This window comes from Drosophila biarmipes, chromosome 2L (genome assembly GCF_025231255.1).
Source record: "Drosophila biarmipes strain raj3 chromosome 2L, RU_DBia_V1.1, whole genome shotgun sequence".
Lineage (NCBI taxonomy): Eukaryota > Metazoa > Arthropoda > Insecta > Diptera > Drosophilidae > Drosophila > Drosophila biarmipes.
Window position 1 is genome coordinate 22577729 of NC_066612.1, and position 11492 is coordinate 22589220.

The 11492-nt window shown below is 40.9% G+C and overlaps 3 protein-coding genes across 4 annotated transcripts; 1 reads left to right on the plus strand and 2 right to left on the minus strand.

The window, feature by feature from the left end:
* Positions 1 to 1487: 1487 nt before the first annotated feature.
* Positions 1488 to 2144, minus strand: LOC108036717 (barrier-to-autointegration factor). The gene is made up of 2 exons (XM_017113017.3): positions 1895 to 2144; positions 1488 to 1803 (listed from the first exon to the last, which is right to left on the minus strand). The coding sequence occupies exons 1-2, from the start codon at positions 2018 to 2020 to the stop codon at positions 1657 to 1659; spliced, it is 273 nt and encodes a 90-aa protein (XP_016968506.1). The 5' UTR covers positions 2021 to 2144; the 3' UTR covers positions 1488 to 1656.
* A 2389-nt stretch (positions 2145 to 4533) lies between these two features.
* Positions 4534 to 6527, plus strand: LOC108036712 (inactive pancreatic lipase-related protein 1). Of its 2 annotated transcripts, XM_017113012.3 has the most exons (5): positions 4932 to 5038; positions 5114 to 5171; positions 5236 to 5398; positions 5546 to 6177; positions 6240 to 6527. In XM_017113012.3, exons 1-5 carry the CDS (start codon positions 4955 to 4957, stop codon positions 6470 to 6472), a joined length of 1170 nt encoding a protein of 389 aa, XP_016968501.1. In that variant the 5' UTR covers positions 4932 to 4954; the 3' UTR covers positions 6473 to 6527. The 2 variants fall into 2 exon arrangements, with proteins under 2 accessions (XP_016968502.1, XP_016968501.1); XM_017113013.2 differs by lacking the exons at positions 4932 to 5038; positions 5114 to 5171 and adding an exon at positions 4534 to 4664.
* A 16-nt stretch (positions 6528 to 6543) lies between these two features.
* On the minus strand, positions 6544 to 8865 carry LOC108036694 (annulin-like). Its single transcript, XM_017112983.2, has 2 exons — positions 6868 to 8865; positions 6544 to 6735 (listed from the first exon to the last, which is right to left on the minus strand). Exons 1-2 carry the CDS (start codon positions 8863 to 8865, stop codon positions 6583 to 6585), a joined length of 2151 nt encoding a protein of 716 aa, XP_016968472.1. The 3' UTR covers positions 6544 to 6582.
* Between the last annotated feature and the right edge of the window lie 2627 nt (positions 8866 to 11492).

Here is an 11492-nt window from a genome sequence, read left to right on the forward strand (position 1 = left end):
CTGATTCCGCCAAGATCCTTATGGAAAAGTCCGAAATTGAAAATTTTCCTGTAAACCTTATCAATATGCACAATATTATATTCTAAGGCTATCGATATGACAGTGATGGTACTTTCAGTCACGAAAATCTCCCACAGATTTTAAAACACAAAACCGAACAAGAAAGGAAGTTAACTTCGGCAAGCCGAAGTTCGTATACCCTTGCAAATATAAAAAACAATCAATCATTTTATTAACTTGAATTCGAAATTCTTAAAAATATAAAAATTTATATTCCCAATATTATAAGTTAATATGTCAAAAAGCCCCAAAGCTATAATTCGTTTCGCATTATTTCCCACCAATTATTCGATCGTTCCTATGACAGCTTTATGATATAGTAGTCCGATTTTAATAAAATTTAATTCGAAATTCAGAACTAATTAAAAAATGCTATTTTCAAGCTTATAAGGTTATATGTTAAAAAACACAAAAGATATAATTTTTATTTCATGTTTTCCTACTAATTTTCCGATCGTTCCTATGGCAGCTATATGATATAGTAGTCCGATTTTGATAAAATTTAATTCGAAACTCAAAACCAAATAAAAAGAGTTATTTCCAAGCGTAGGAGGTTATAAGTTAAAAAACACCGAAGATTTAATTTTCAATATTATTTTACCACTAATTTTCCGATTGTTCCTATGGGAGCTATATGATATAGTCGTCCGATTTTGATAACATTTAATTCGAAATTCAGAACCAATTTAAAAATGTTTTATCGAAGCATAGAAAGGTATATGTTGAAAAACACGAAAAATCGAATTTTTTAAAATTTTTTCCCCGTTACTTCCTATGGGAGCCATAAGATATAGTTGTCCGATCCGGCTGGATCCGACTTATATACTACCTGCAATAGAAAGAAGACTATTGGGAAAGTTTCAGCCTGATAGCTTTAAAACCGAGAGACTACTTTGCGTAGAAACGGGCGGACAGACGGACATGGCTAGATCGACTCGTCTTGTGACGCTGATCAAAAATATATATTCTTTATGGGAAACGTCTCCTTCACTGCGTTGCAAATTTCTGACTGAAAATCATTATACCCTCTGCAAGGGTATAAAAAAGGTTTAGGTAAAATAGCGGACTGTGCCCCAAAACATTTCAAAACCAAATTGTTTCAATGGAGCCCTATTCTTAATAGAAGGCCAAAGTTCTTAAGCGAAGAAAACATGTTATTATAAAAATAAATATTGAGTTACGTTTGGCGACCACATTAGATCTGTAGCACAAATTCCTCGAATAGAATAGATGATTTCACAAAAACTCGAGTCGATTACTTGCAGTCAAACCGTTTGGTAATTTAAAGGTTATTAAAACGTTAAAAATTAAATTTAATTGTACATATTTTTCATATTCCTCCCCTTATTGCATCTCTTCCTGTTCCTTGTACATAGGCAACATACTTCTCAACCTACTGTACTCCTTCAAAATTAAACGGCCATTCGTTGGATGGTTTCCATGACTGTACATTTATTCCGGGTAGACATTAAATTACATATAAACTACATACTATCAGTGATACGAACATAAACACGGCACATGCTTAGTTAGAAATCATTTGCCAGTGCTTTTATGCCTTTTGATCCAAACATTGAAGACTCGGGGTCACATCCCTTACAAGAACTCTTCGCACCAGTCGTTAAGGCAGTTGTAGCAATCGGACGCCTGCTTGGAGCTCGCGTGGCACACCTCCTTCATCCAGTCCTTGAACAGCTCCTCGTCCTTCTTCAGCACCAGGTACTGACCCAAGACCGTGTAGGCCTGCGATAAAGGTATTTTATTGAGGGAGTTCATTGTAAACACCTCGCATTGTTTATTTGCGCACATGGCGTCATCGTATTTACACACGCACCTTGTCGAATCCAGCTTCCGTCAAGCGTCCGCCAAGGGTTTCGCCGATTCCGGCCAATTCCGTAACCGACTTGTTGCCCATTGGCTCCGCCACAAAATTCTTGTACTTCTGCGAAGTGCCCGACATATTTGCTACTTGTTTCCTTTGTGCGCGTTGCGAAATTCCAGTGCAAAATTTCAATGGCAAAAATTCGCGGCGTTTCTAAAAGTGACGTATCAGCAGTGTGACCGCGAATAGTAGTTTATGAAAAACCGCAAGTACCAATTCATTTTGGAAATATACCAAACGACATTAAAGGTAGCAGTGACTCAAACCATTTGAAAAAAATACGATTTTAAAGCCTAGTGCTCAGACCGGCTGAGAGATTCACTAGTCAAAAAAAAGCAGACTTACTGAGGTAATATATATGAGCGCCGTTAGCAGCGGTCCAACGAATTTGGATGTATTTTATAATTTGGATGAAGCCGCGTGGAATCCAAAATTAAAATAGTACAAAGAGAGTTTATGTAGGACCGTAGTAGTGTGACCGACGATTTCAACGCTTACCCACAAAGCATACAGAATACAGCATCTCAGTTGCAAAAAATTGTAGCAACTTTAAAAATACGAATCTGCTGGTGCACAAAGAACAAAAATAATTAGCATGGTCAAAGAAATATTTTTATTTATGATAGCACTGCTCTGAACTACTAAAGGCGAGCTTGACGTGGATGTTGTGTTTTTCCTTTCATTTTCAAATTTTGGTTTGCTGCACGGACATAGCCAACGATCAAATTCCTAACGGCCCCATCGAAATTCACTCCCTACTTGTAGTATTTTTCTGGTATTTCCCTTCCCTTGGATACCGCACTGAAAAGCAGGCACGTCTCGATTGTCGTACTACTAGACTTTAATTGCCTTCAAAAAAGACGAATCTGCTTGTGCTCAAAGAAATAAAAAATATTTAAATATTCATCGGAATTTTTTTTATTTTTGTTGTTGAGTGGTTTAAGGCTTCCTTCTAGTGTAGCGATATTCTCCGTGGCCTGTCCGTCCTTGGGGGGAGTTGGAGTGGGGATTGGAACTGAGTTGTACCGCTGATACTGCAGAAAGGCGCCCAGCATGCTGCTAATGGTTAATGGCTTCTCCAGCTGTACCTTGGCTGCCGGCCCTTTTTTTTCTCCCTATGTAATACTGCTTGTCCTTCAGGTCCGTATTACCTGTAGCTAGCTGGCTCTTATTCGCTCATAGAAATCACTCGCTAATTGTGGTATTTTTTCTACAGCTCTCTGAAAGGCTTATGTTAGCTCGCTGTTTTCGTCGATGTCAGCAATATCAATGAGACGAATAGTAGCAGTCCTGCAGATAATCCATCGAGGAGCCCATTAGAAAGGGCATGACCAGTGGGAATTCGTCCCTGCCTGGACATTCCGCCAGTCCTGGCCAAGAATGTTTTGGTTACGTTGTACATAAGAATTTTTTACGGGACCACCAGTAATATGATCTCCGCCGTGCTCTTCATCGGGGGAAGACTGGAATCTATCACCACCAGCTACTTGGCAGATAATGCGGAGCTGGAGAACTCGCTGGTTTTTCTAGGTGGACAAATAGGGTCGCCCGCCGAATGCCAGGATGCTGGCCCCTCTGCAGTATCAGCAGTAAAACTCCGTTCCCTCCACCCCCAAGACGAATTTCGGAATCGGAACTGCACTGCAGATGGCAGGGAAAAGGTGGCAAACATCCGCGACACTAATGGAAAGCCTTTAATTACCTATTAAATTATTTATTTACTATACTTAAACATTTTTAAATAAAAAAAATAATGTTTTGATATCGGCGGTTTTTCGACTTATGGTAGGAGGAGGTTTCATTCCGACAGCTTTAAATCTGAGAGACTGATTTGCGTAGAAGCGGATAGACGGACACGGCTAGATCGACTCTTCTAGTATTGCTAGTGTTGCTATAAGCACATACTAGTTTCTCTGGATGCCTGGCAAATATGTTCTTAATTTTCTTACTTTCGTTTTGTTATTGTTGAATACTTGGCTGATGACAAAGAACTTATTTATTATTAAAAGTAGATATAAGTACATACAAGTCTCAGCCGTCCTCCCGCGGACTCCCAAAGGCGGACCACCAGCTGAAACACCGAACGATTTTTCAAGTACTGATAATCGGGACATTAGACCCACATACATGTTTATACGAAGGGTGTTGATAATTTAAAACTGTGTTCTCCAATTTCCGTCAAAGCACTTTTCAGTGCGGCGTTCAAGTTTTCGGGTAAATGTTCACATTCTACCCCGTGGGGCAATAGAGAACGGATTGTTCTCAAAATATTAGTTTTTTTTAGATGAACCTTACTTAAGCATTTAAAAATGGTTTTCCTGCGTGAGTCATGCAGTAATAGCAACTGAAAGGGTATACCAATATTTTGTACATCATTTTAAAACACATACATTGGTGGTTCCAGTTTGGAACAGTTGAGCAATATAGATATCACATGTGGTTAGTATGCATCAAACAACTAGGCTTAACCCAATTTCGCAGCACCGCGCTTTGGACACCCAACCGAGCACTGATTAAGCCCTCACGACCGAGGCTTAAACGTGGGAAGCACTCCGTCCGGAACTCCAGTCTTGATTGGCCCCTGGCCGTGTTCTAGTTTATCCACTCCCAAGGCCCATTTGCTATAAAATCCGAGTCCGAGTCTCGCTTAGCAGCAAAGAATTGTTGGCTGCAAAGATGTTGCCGCTTTGCTGGCTCTCTGGCTTGGCCCTTTATTTGACGGGTGAGTTAGGGGGAATCGGACGTACTCGTGCGAGTATCTGGCTTTGTCTCAGCTTCCCAGCGACTCCCAGCTGACCGAGATTCGCGCACACACATCGCATTGATGCTGAGTAATTAAAACGCTCCAAGACAAGTATTAATTGCTGGGTCGGAACCGGTTTCGAGGATTACTAATGCGTCAGCCACCTTAATGAGCTTGAGGCTGGAAGACGGGAGCTCCGATCTGGGGCCTTGGGTCACCATCGGGGCTCGGCGCCTGATCAGTTGAAGAACGTCGATTAGCTGGACAAGATGTCTTCGAATGCGCTGGCTTGCATCTGCAATGTGATAAATCCCTGTCGTAACGAGGTCTCCAACACATTTGTTGTGGTTCAGGTGGGGTGGGCCGGAGGAATCAATAATTTACCTCGAGCTGTTTCTAATATTTCATCTATTTCTATAACTCAACAGTGGCTTATTACCGGCTTTGCTGCCCTCGCCCAGGTGGTGCGACCCGTCCTCCTTCTCTGTAAAGCGGTGTCCAGTCGGTAAAGTTATTTTATTAATCTTGGAATCTTCGTCCTTCTTTTTAGTTGGCATTCGTGGTGAGGTGGCTCTTAACCAGGAGGATTACAACAAGACCTGGATTTATATGCCCAACGGACAGGGTAAGCCAGAGGTGGCCTATCTGGTGGAACCTCCGCCCGAAAACCGCATCAATCTTCCCCAGCTCATCAAGTTTGAACTGTATGGGAGGTGAGTGGGAGAAATGCCTAAGTTGTCAATGTAATAAATATTTTGAAGAGAAAAGAAGAAAGAAAGTCACGATCTTCTAACTAAGACTTTGTGTCTATCTTCCAATTGTGACCTGCATGTCTTGAAAACAATTTTCCACCGTTCCAGTGACTCCAGTTCCAGCGCAGATTTCTGGATAGATGAAAACAATTTTGAGTTTCCTCAACGCCACAAGCGAGACACTTGGCAGGAGATGGCCGAAAAGTTTAATCCCGACCTGGACACAAAGATTCTCGTCCACGGCTGGAAATCCAGCACCATGAGCAACTCGATCCAATCGATTCGCGGGGCTTATATCGAACGGGGGCAGGTGAACGTTTTCGCCATCAACTGGAAGGACCAGGCGGATAATATTTACTACCTAACTCCAGCGCGGTACACAGTGCAGGTGGGCAGGGCGGTTGCAAAGCTGATTGACCTCCTCGTGGAGGAGAAGGATGCGGATCCGAACAGGATACACCTCATTGGTCACAGTCTGGGTGCGCACATAATGGGCTATGCGGGATCGTACACCAAATACAGGGTTAACCGCATCACTGGCTTGGATCCGGCGCGGCCTGCTTTTGAGGACTGCATCGGCCCGGAGAATCATCTGGACGATACGGACGCCAACTTTGTGGATGTGATTCACAGTTGTGCGGGCTACCTGGGATTTAGAAAACCAATCGGTATGGTTGACTTTTATCCAAATGGTGGCGGACCGCCGCAGCCGGGTTGCAATGAGCTTTCACAGATTTTCAGTGAGTATTACTGATTGGCTTCCAGTTCCATACAAAATATTCAAGTGCTCCACAATTTTCAGCTGGTTGCAGTCATGGGCGTTCGTACGAGTATTATGCAGAATCCATCAACTCTTTAAAAGGCTTTTATGGTGTTCCCTGCTCTGGACTAGATGAACTTAAGGGGAAAAACTGTACGGGCGGCAAAATCTTGATGGGGGACCCTGTGCCGCGAGAGGCTCGGGGGATATTTTTCGTGAAAACAGCGAACAAACCAAGCTATGCGCTGGGAGTCGATAATATCTGGAGTAACTAACTATTCTGCTCTTAATAATGTCCAACATAAATATTTAATATTAATATTATTACAATATATAAAGTGTGCAACTGAAATTCCTTTAGGGTAGTGGGTCTTTTATTGGCCTTCTACGATCCAGGTGCAATATTATAGTTTATGTATCCATCCACATCATCCAGCTCCATGGAATGGAACTTGACCACCATTACGCCACGACCAGCGTAGGGTGGAACGTATTTGAATGTCGCTACCGCTTTGTCACTCGCAGGAGTTTCGCCAACCTGTAAAAGGTGTTTTTTTAATTCTTCACTCTGTTCAGATTCTATTTACTTGAAAAAATGTTTTAAAATACGATCTTGAAACAACTTTTTGCTCTGAGACTCATGCCATCCTATAAATGTATATCAACCCACCTTGAAAATCAGAGGTGTCTGTATCCCCGGTGCCTCCACAATGAACACACCATTCCGCAACGGAATCGGCATCGGGTTCTCCAGGACCACAGTCACGTCCATCTCCTTCTTGACCACAATGTCTCCCCCTCCAAAAAGGAGCTTAAGGGCCGGTTTGCGAACCCGGAAACTGTCCTGGGTAAAGAATTCGAAATCGCAGTCCTTCACCTTGGCTGCTGCTGTAATGTGAAAGGCTGCCTTGGAGGATAGCTTTTCAAAGTACTCCTTAAAGCTGACCTCCATGCGAACGTGGTAACTGCCTCCGGGCTGCAATGTTAGTTCGAAGCTCAATTCCTTGACCTCCTCTGCACCCCTGCCATTGTACTGAACGGCGTCGCAGCGGATAATTCCAGTAGCCACGTGAGCTTGACTTTGGCTCTTATTGGTCAGCTTCAGCAGCACACCGAAGTCCTTCCCGATAATTATGTCGTGGCTTAGATCCATTTCGAACTCAACATCATTAAAGTCTTCATTGAGATAGCATCTGCTTAAGTTATTATTGCACTGTTTCAGGGCCTTGAGCATGGTGCTTCTCTCTTCCTTTGAACGCTCTGCGTACTTGTAGCTGTCGGTGACGTCTTCCCTTTCCCATTTTAGGACGGCCTTTGTGCTGATGTATTTACCTACACCATCGACAACTTTATTGATAAGCTTAAGCGGATGGCCTGGGCCCTTGTTGCGCCAATAGAGGATATCAGCATTCACCTCTGCGAATACAAATCCAACATCGAAGGGTGCACGAACCTCGCCATCTTTCACGGACGAAATGGGCGCCGGACCCAGTCGAAACATATTGTCGGAGGTCGCTTGTGGAGTAGCATCTACCACCTGCCAGCCGTCACACTTACCACGCCTACCATCTTCCAAGTCCAGTCGCTGCATCCACAACTCATTCCAGGCATGGAAGTTCCAAATACTGTCGTCACCCGAAACTTTGTTATTTTCGTCAACGAAATAATCCACGGTCAAAGAGGCTTGGGTATCATGAGCGGATGCGAAGCAGGTGACGATCCTAGCCGGTATCCCCAGACTCCTGGCGATGGTAGCCAGGACGCCGCTGTAAACCCAGCATTGGGCGAACTTAACCGGTTGTTTGGTTTTGAAGAATTCCTGAAGGATCTGCGTTGAACCGGTCCAGTTGAATGGTGCAACACCCCCCGAAAAATCGTTCGTCCAATTTCCCACCAGGATGCCATAGTCATCGATAACGTTTACCAGGGCCGACAAGGCACGGGCTACTTTCACTGCATCACCTCTGAAGGCGGGTGGCATCTTAGCCACGCTGCCGAGGACATCCAAGCTGCACTCCAGCACGTCGCGTTCGAATTGTCCGATTTTCCAAGCCGATTCGTGCAGGCTGCTGTAGGATCCTCTCCAAATGAGAGTGGTATCGTTCATGACGTATTCCTTTCGTTGGTTAGGATCCTCAAGATAGACCTGATCATCCGGACACCAGGGATTGAATAGCACAAATATGCGAAGAGGGAGGGCATAACTCCTTGATTCGCCTCCCAGCAGCTTCGTGTCTATGTCCAGCTTCCACTCCGTCACAGGACAGGTGCAGGGCGGTTTGATCAGCACGGTAAGGGTTTGGCCTTCATGCGACTCGATACCAGCCCCCCATTCCAGGGTGTCTCCCAAATAATCGATGTTGTCAAAGGGCACTATGGCATTGAGTGTCCCGCGACCAGGGCTGGGTTTGGTGTCGTCCGCCACCGTTAAAATGAAGATGACTGCATCCTTGCTTGGGCTGTAGTCTCGGTTAAAGTGGATCTTTAGCCTGAAAGACTGTCCTCTCCTCACGATTAGGGCCTCCTTGGCAGCCGCCGCATAGAAGTGACTCGTGTGATGCTCGACATGGTTGTCCTCCAGGCAGAGATTTACTTCCTCAACGCTTAGAACCTCTGAATTTGTAACATGTTGGTACAAGAACGTAGTTGTATTAGGGTAATAGTACATGTTTTTGATAAAAAAAAAGGTTGAAACTCTGTGCAGTTCTGTGTCTTAAACTAAAATCTTGAAAAACGAGAAAGGAAGTTAACTTCGGCAAGTCTTCTTTCTATTACAGGTATTATATAAGTCGGAACCAGCCGGATCGGACAACTAATCTTATAGCTCCCATAGGAACAATCGGGGAAAAAATTTAAAAAAAATCTATTTCGTGTTTTTTAACATATACCTATCTAAGCTTGGATATAACATATAGCTGCCGACTATATCATATAGCTGCCATGGGAACGATCGGAAAATTAGTAGGAAAACATGAAATTAAAATTATATCTTTTGTGTTTTTTAACATATAACCTTATAAGCTTGAAAATAACATTTTTTAATTAGATCTGAATTTCGAATTAAATTTTATTAAAATCGGACGACTATATCATATAGCTGTCATAGGAACGATCGGATAATTGGTGGGAAATAATGTGAAACAAATTATAGCTTTGGGGCTTTTTATATTTTTAAGAATTTTGAATTCAATTTAATAAAATATTGATTATTTTTATAACTAAGGGTATACAAACTTCGGCTTGCGGAAGTTAAATTCGTTTCTTGTTAAAGCTACAATTTGTTTCATATTATTTTCCTACCAATTTTTCGATTTTTCTCATGACAGCTAAATGAGATAGTCTTCCGATTTTGATAAAAATTTGAAATTCAGAACTATTTAAAAAAGGTTATTACCACTCTAAGAAGGTTATATGTCAAAAAGCACCAAAGATATAATTTGTTATATATTATTTTCCCACCAATTTTCCGATCGTTCCTATGACAGCTATATTGATTTACTCGCGAATATTTATTTATCTTTTTTTCGGAACTTGATATACCTTCATGACCCGACGAATATCGAGTGCTAAGGAAAGGATTTTCCCACCCATTCAGTAAACTGGACATTTTAATCCACCGCGTAGTAAAACCGATCTAAGGAAAAGCGACACAGAACAAGTAGCAGAAACTACGTTTTAAGGAATTTTTAGACTTTTAATATGAACCACCCGAAGCGATGATCAAAACTGGTAGTTTTAAAAACTTAATGGTGCACTTATATATAAAACATGAATTGAATTTGTTTTATGAATAATGGACCCATTTTTGAAAAACACACATTATTCATATTCTGAGAAATGTTTTCTGATGGTTTTCAAAATAATTATCATCCAAAAAATATATATATATACCCTTGCAGAGGGTATAATAATTTCAGTCAGAAGTTTGCAACGCAGTGAAGGAGACGTTTTCGACCCCATAAAGTATATATATTCTTGATCAGCGTCACAAGACGAGTCGATCCGTTTCTACGCAAACTAGTCTCTCAGTTTTAAAGCTATCGGGCAGAAACTTTCCCAAAAGTCTTCTATCTATTCCAGGTAGTATATAAGTCGGAACCAGCCGGATCGGACAACAAAATCTTATAGCTCCCATAGGAACTATCGGGGAAAAAATTAAAAAAAAAATATATCTTTCGTGTTGTTTAACATATACATACATATAACATTAACATAAGCTTGAATATAACATTTTTTAATTAGTTCTGAATTTCGAATTAAATTTTATCAAACTCGGAAGACTTTATCATATAGCTCCCATAGGAACAATCGGAAAATCTTCGGTGTTTTTTAACTTATAACCTCCTACGCTTGGAAATAACACTTTTTATTTGATTTGAATTTCGAATTCAATTTTATCATATAGCTGCCATAGGAACGATCGGAAAATTATAGGAAAACATGAAATAAAAAATATATTTTTTGTGTTTTTTAACATATAACCTTGAAAATAACATTTTTTAATTAGTTCTGAACTTCGAATTAAATTTTATTAAAATCGGACGACTATATCATTAGCTGTCATAGGAACGATCGGATAATTTGTGGGAAATATTAACTTATAATATTGGGAATATACATTTTTATATTTTTAATAATTTCGAATTCAAATAAATAAAATAATTGATGATTTTTATAACTTCAAGGGTATACAAACTTCGGCTTGCCGAAGTTAACTTCCTTTCTTGTTTTTTATTTTAATGCTTAAGCGTCATTAAAATCATTTTTTACTAATTTTTACGGAAACTTTTGATTTTAAGCGTCATCAAAACAACCTATTACAAATTTTTAAGGAAACTTTTTATATTCATTATTTTCAAACACTTCAAATGCGATAAAGCTTTAAATAAAGTCACAATCCTGAAAGTATGTGACTCCTAGTCACAGAATCCCAAATGTGCTAATATTAACAAGGAAGAACTCTACAGTCAAGTGCCATTAACCCTCAAAGCCCCAATTAAAGAAATATAAAAATAAGCGAACGCTTTTCGACCCCATAAAGTATATATATTCTTGATAAGCGTCACTAGACGAGTCGATCTAGCCATGTCCGTCTGTCCGTCCGTTTCTACGCAAACTAGTCTCTCAGTTTTAAAGCTATCGGGCAGAAACTTTCCTAAAAGTCTTCTTTCTATTGCAGGTAGTATATAAGTTGGAACCAGACAACAAAATCTTATAGCTTCCATAGGACTATCGGGGAAAAAAATTAAAAAGTATATCTTTGGCGTTTTTTAACATACATATACCTTTCTAAGC

Bases quoted from the DNA above. Each gene is read 5' to 3' on its own strand.
- LOC108036712 (XM_017113012.3), top strand. From the start codon at position 4,955: ATGTCTTCGAATGCGCTGGCTTGCATCTGCAATGTGATAAATCCCTGT. The intron at 5,172-5,235 runs GTAAAGCGGTGT...CCTTCTTTTTAG, and splicing joins GCGACCCGTCCTCCTTCTCT to TTGGCATTCGTGGTGAGGTG. The intron at 6,178-6,239 runs GTGAGTATTACT...CACAATTTTCAG, and splicing joins TGAGCTTTCACAGATTTTCA to CTGGTTGCAGTCATGGGCGT.
- LOC108036717 (XM_017113017.3), bottom strand. From the start codon at position 2,020: ATGTCGGGCACTTCGCAGAAGTACAAGAATTTTGTGGCGGAGCCAATG. The intron at 1,804-1,894 runs GTGCGTGTGTAA...CCTTTATCGCAG, and splicing joins CGGAAGCTGGATTCGACAAG to GCCTACACGGTCTTGGGTCA.
- LOC108036694 (XM_017112983.2), bottom strand. From the start codon at position 8,865: ATGTACTATTACCCTAATACAACTACGTTCTTGTACCAACATGTTACA. The intron at 6,736-6,867 runs GTGGGTTGATAT...CACCTTTTACAG, and splicing joins AGACACCTCTGATTTTCAAG to GTTGGCGAAACTCCTGCGAG.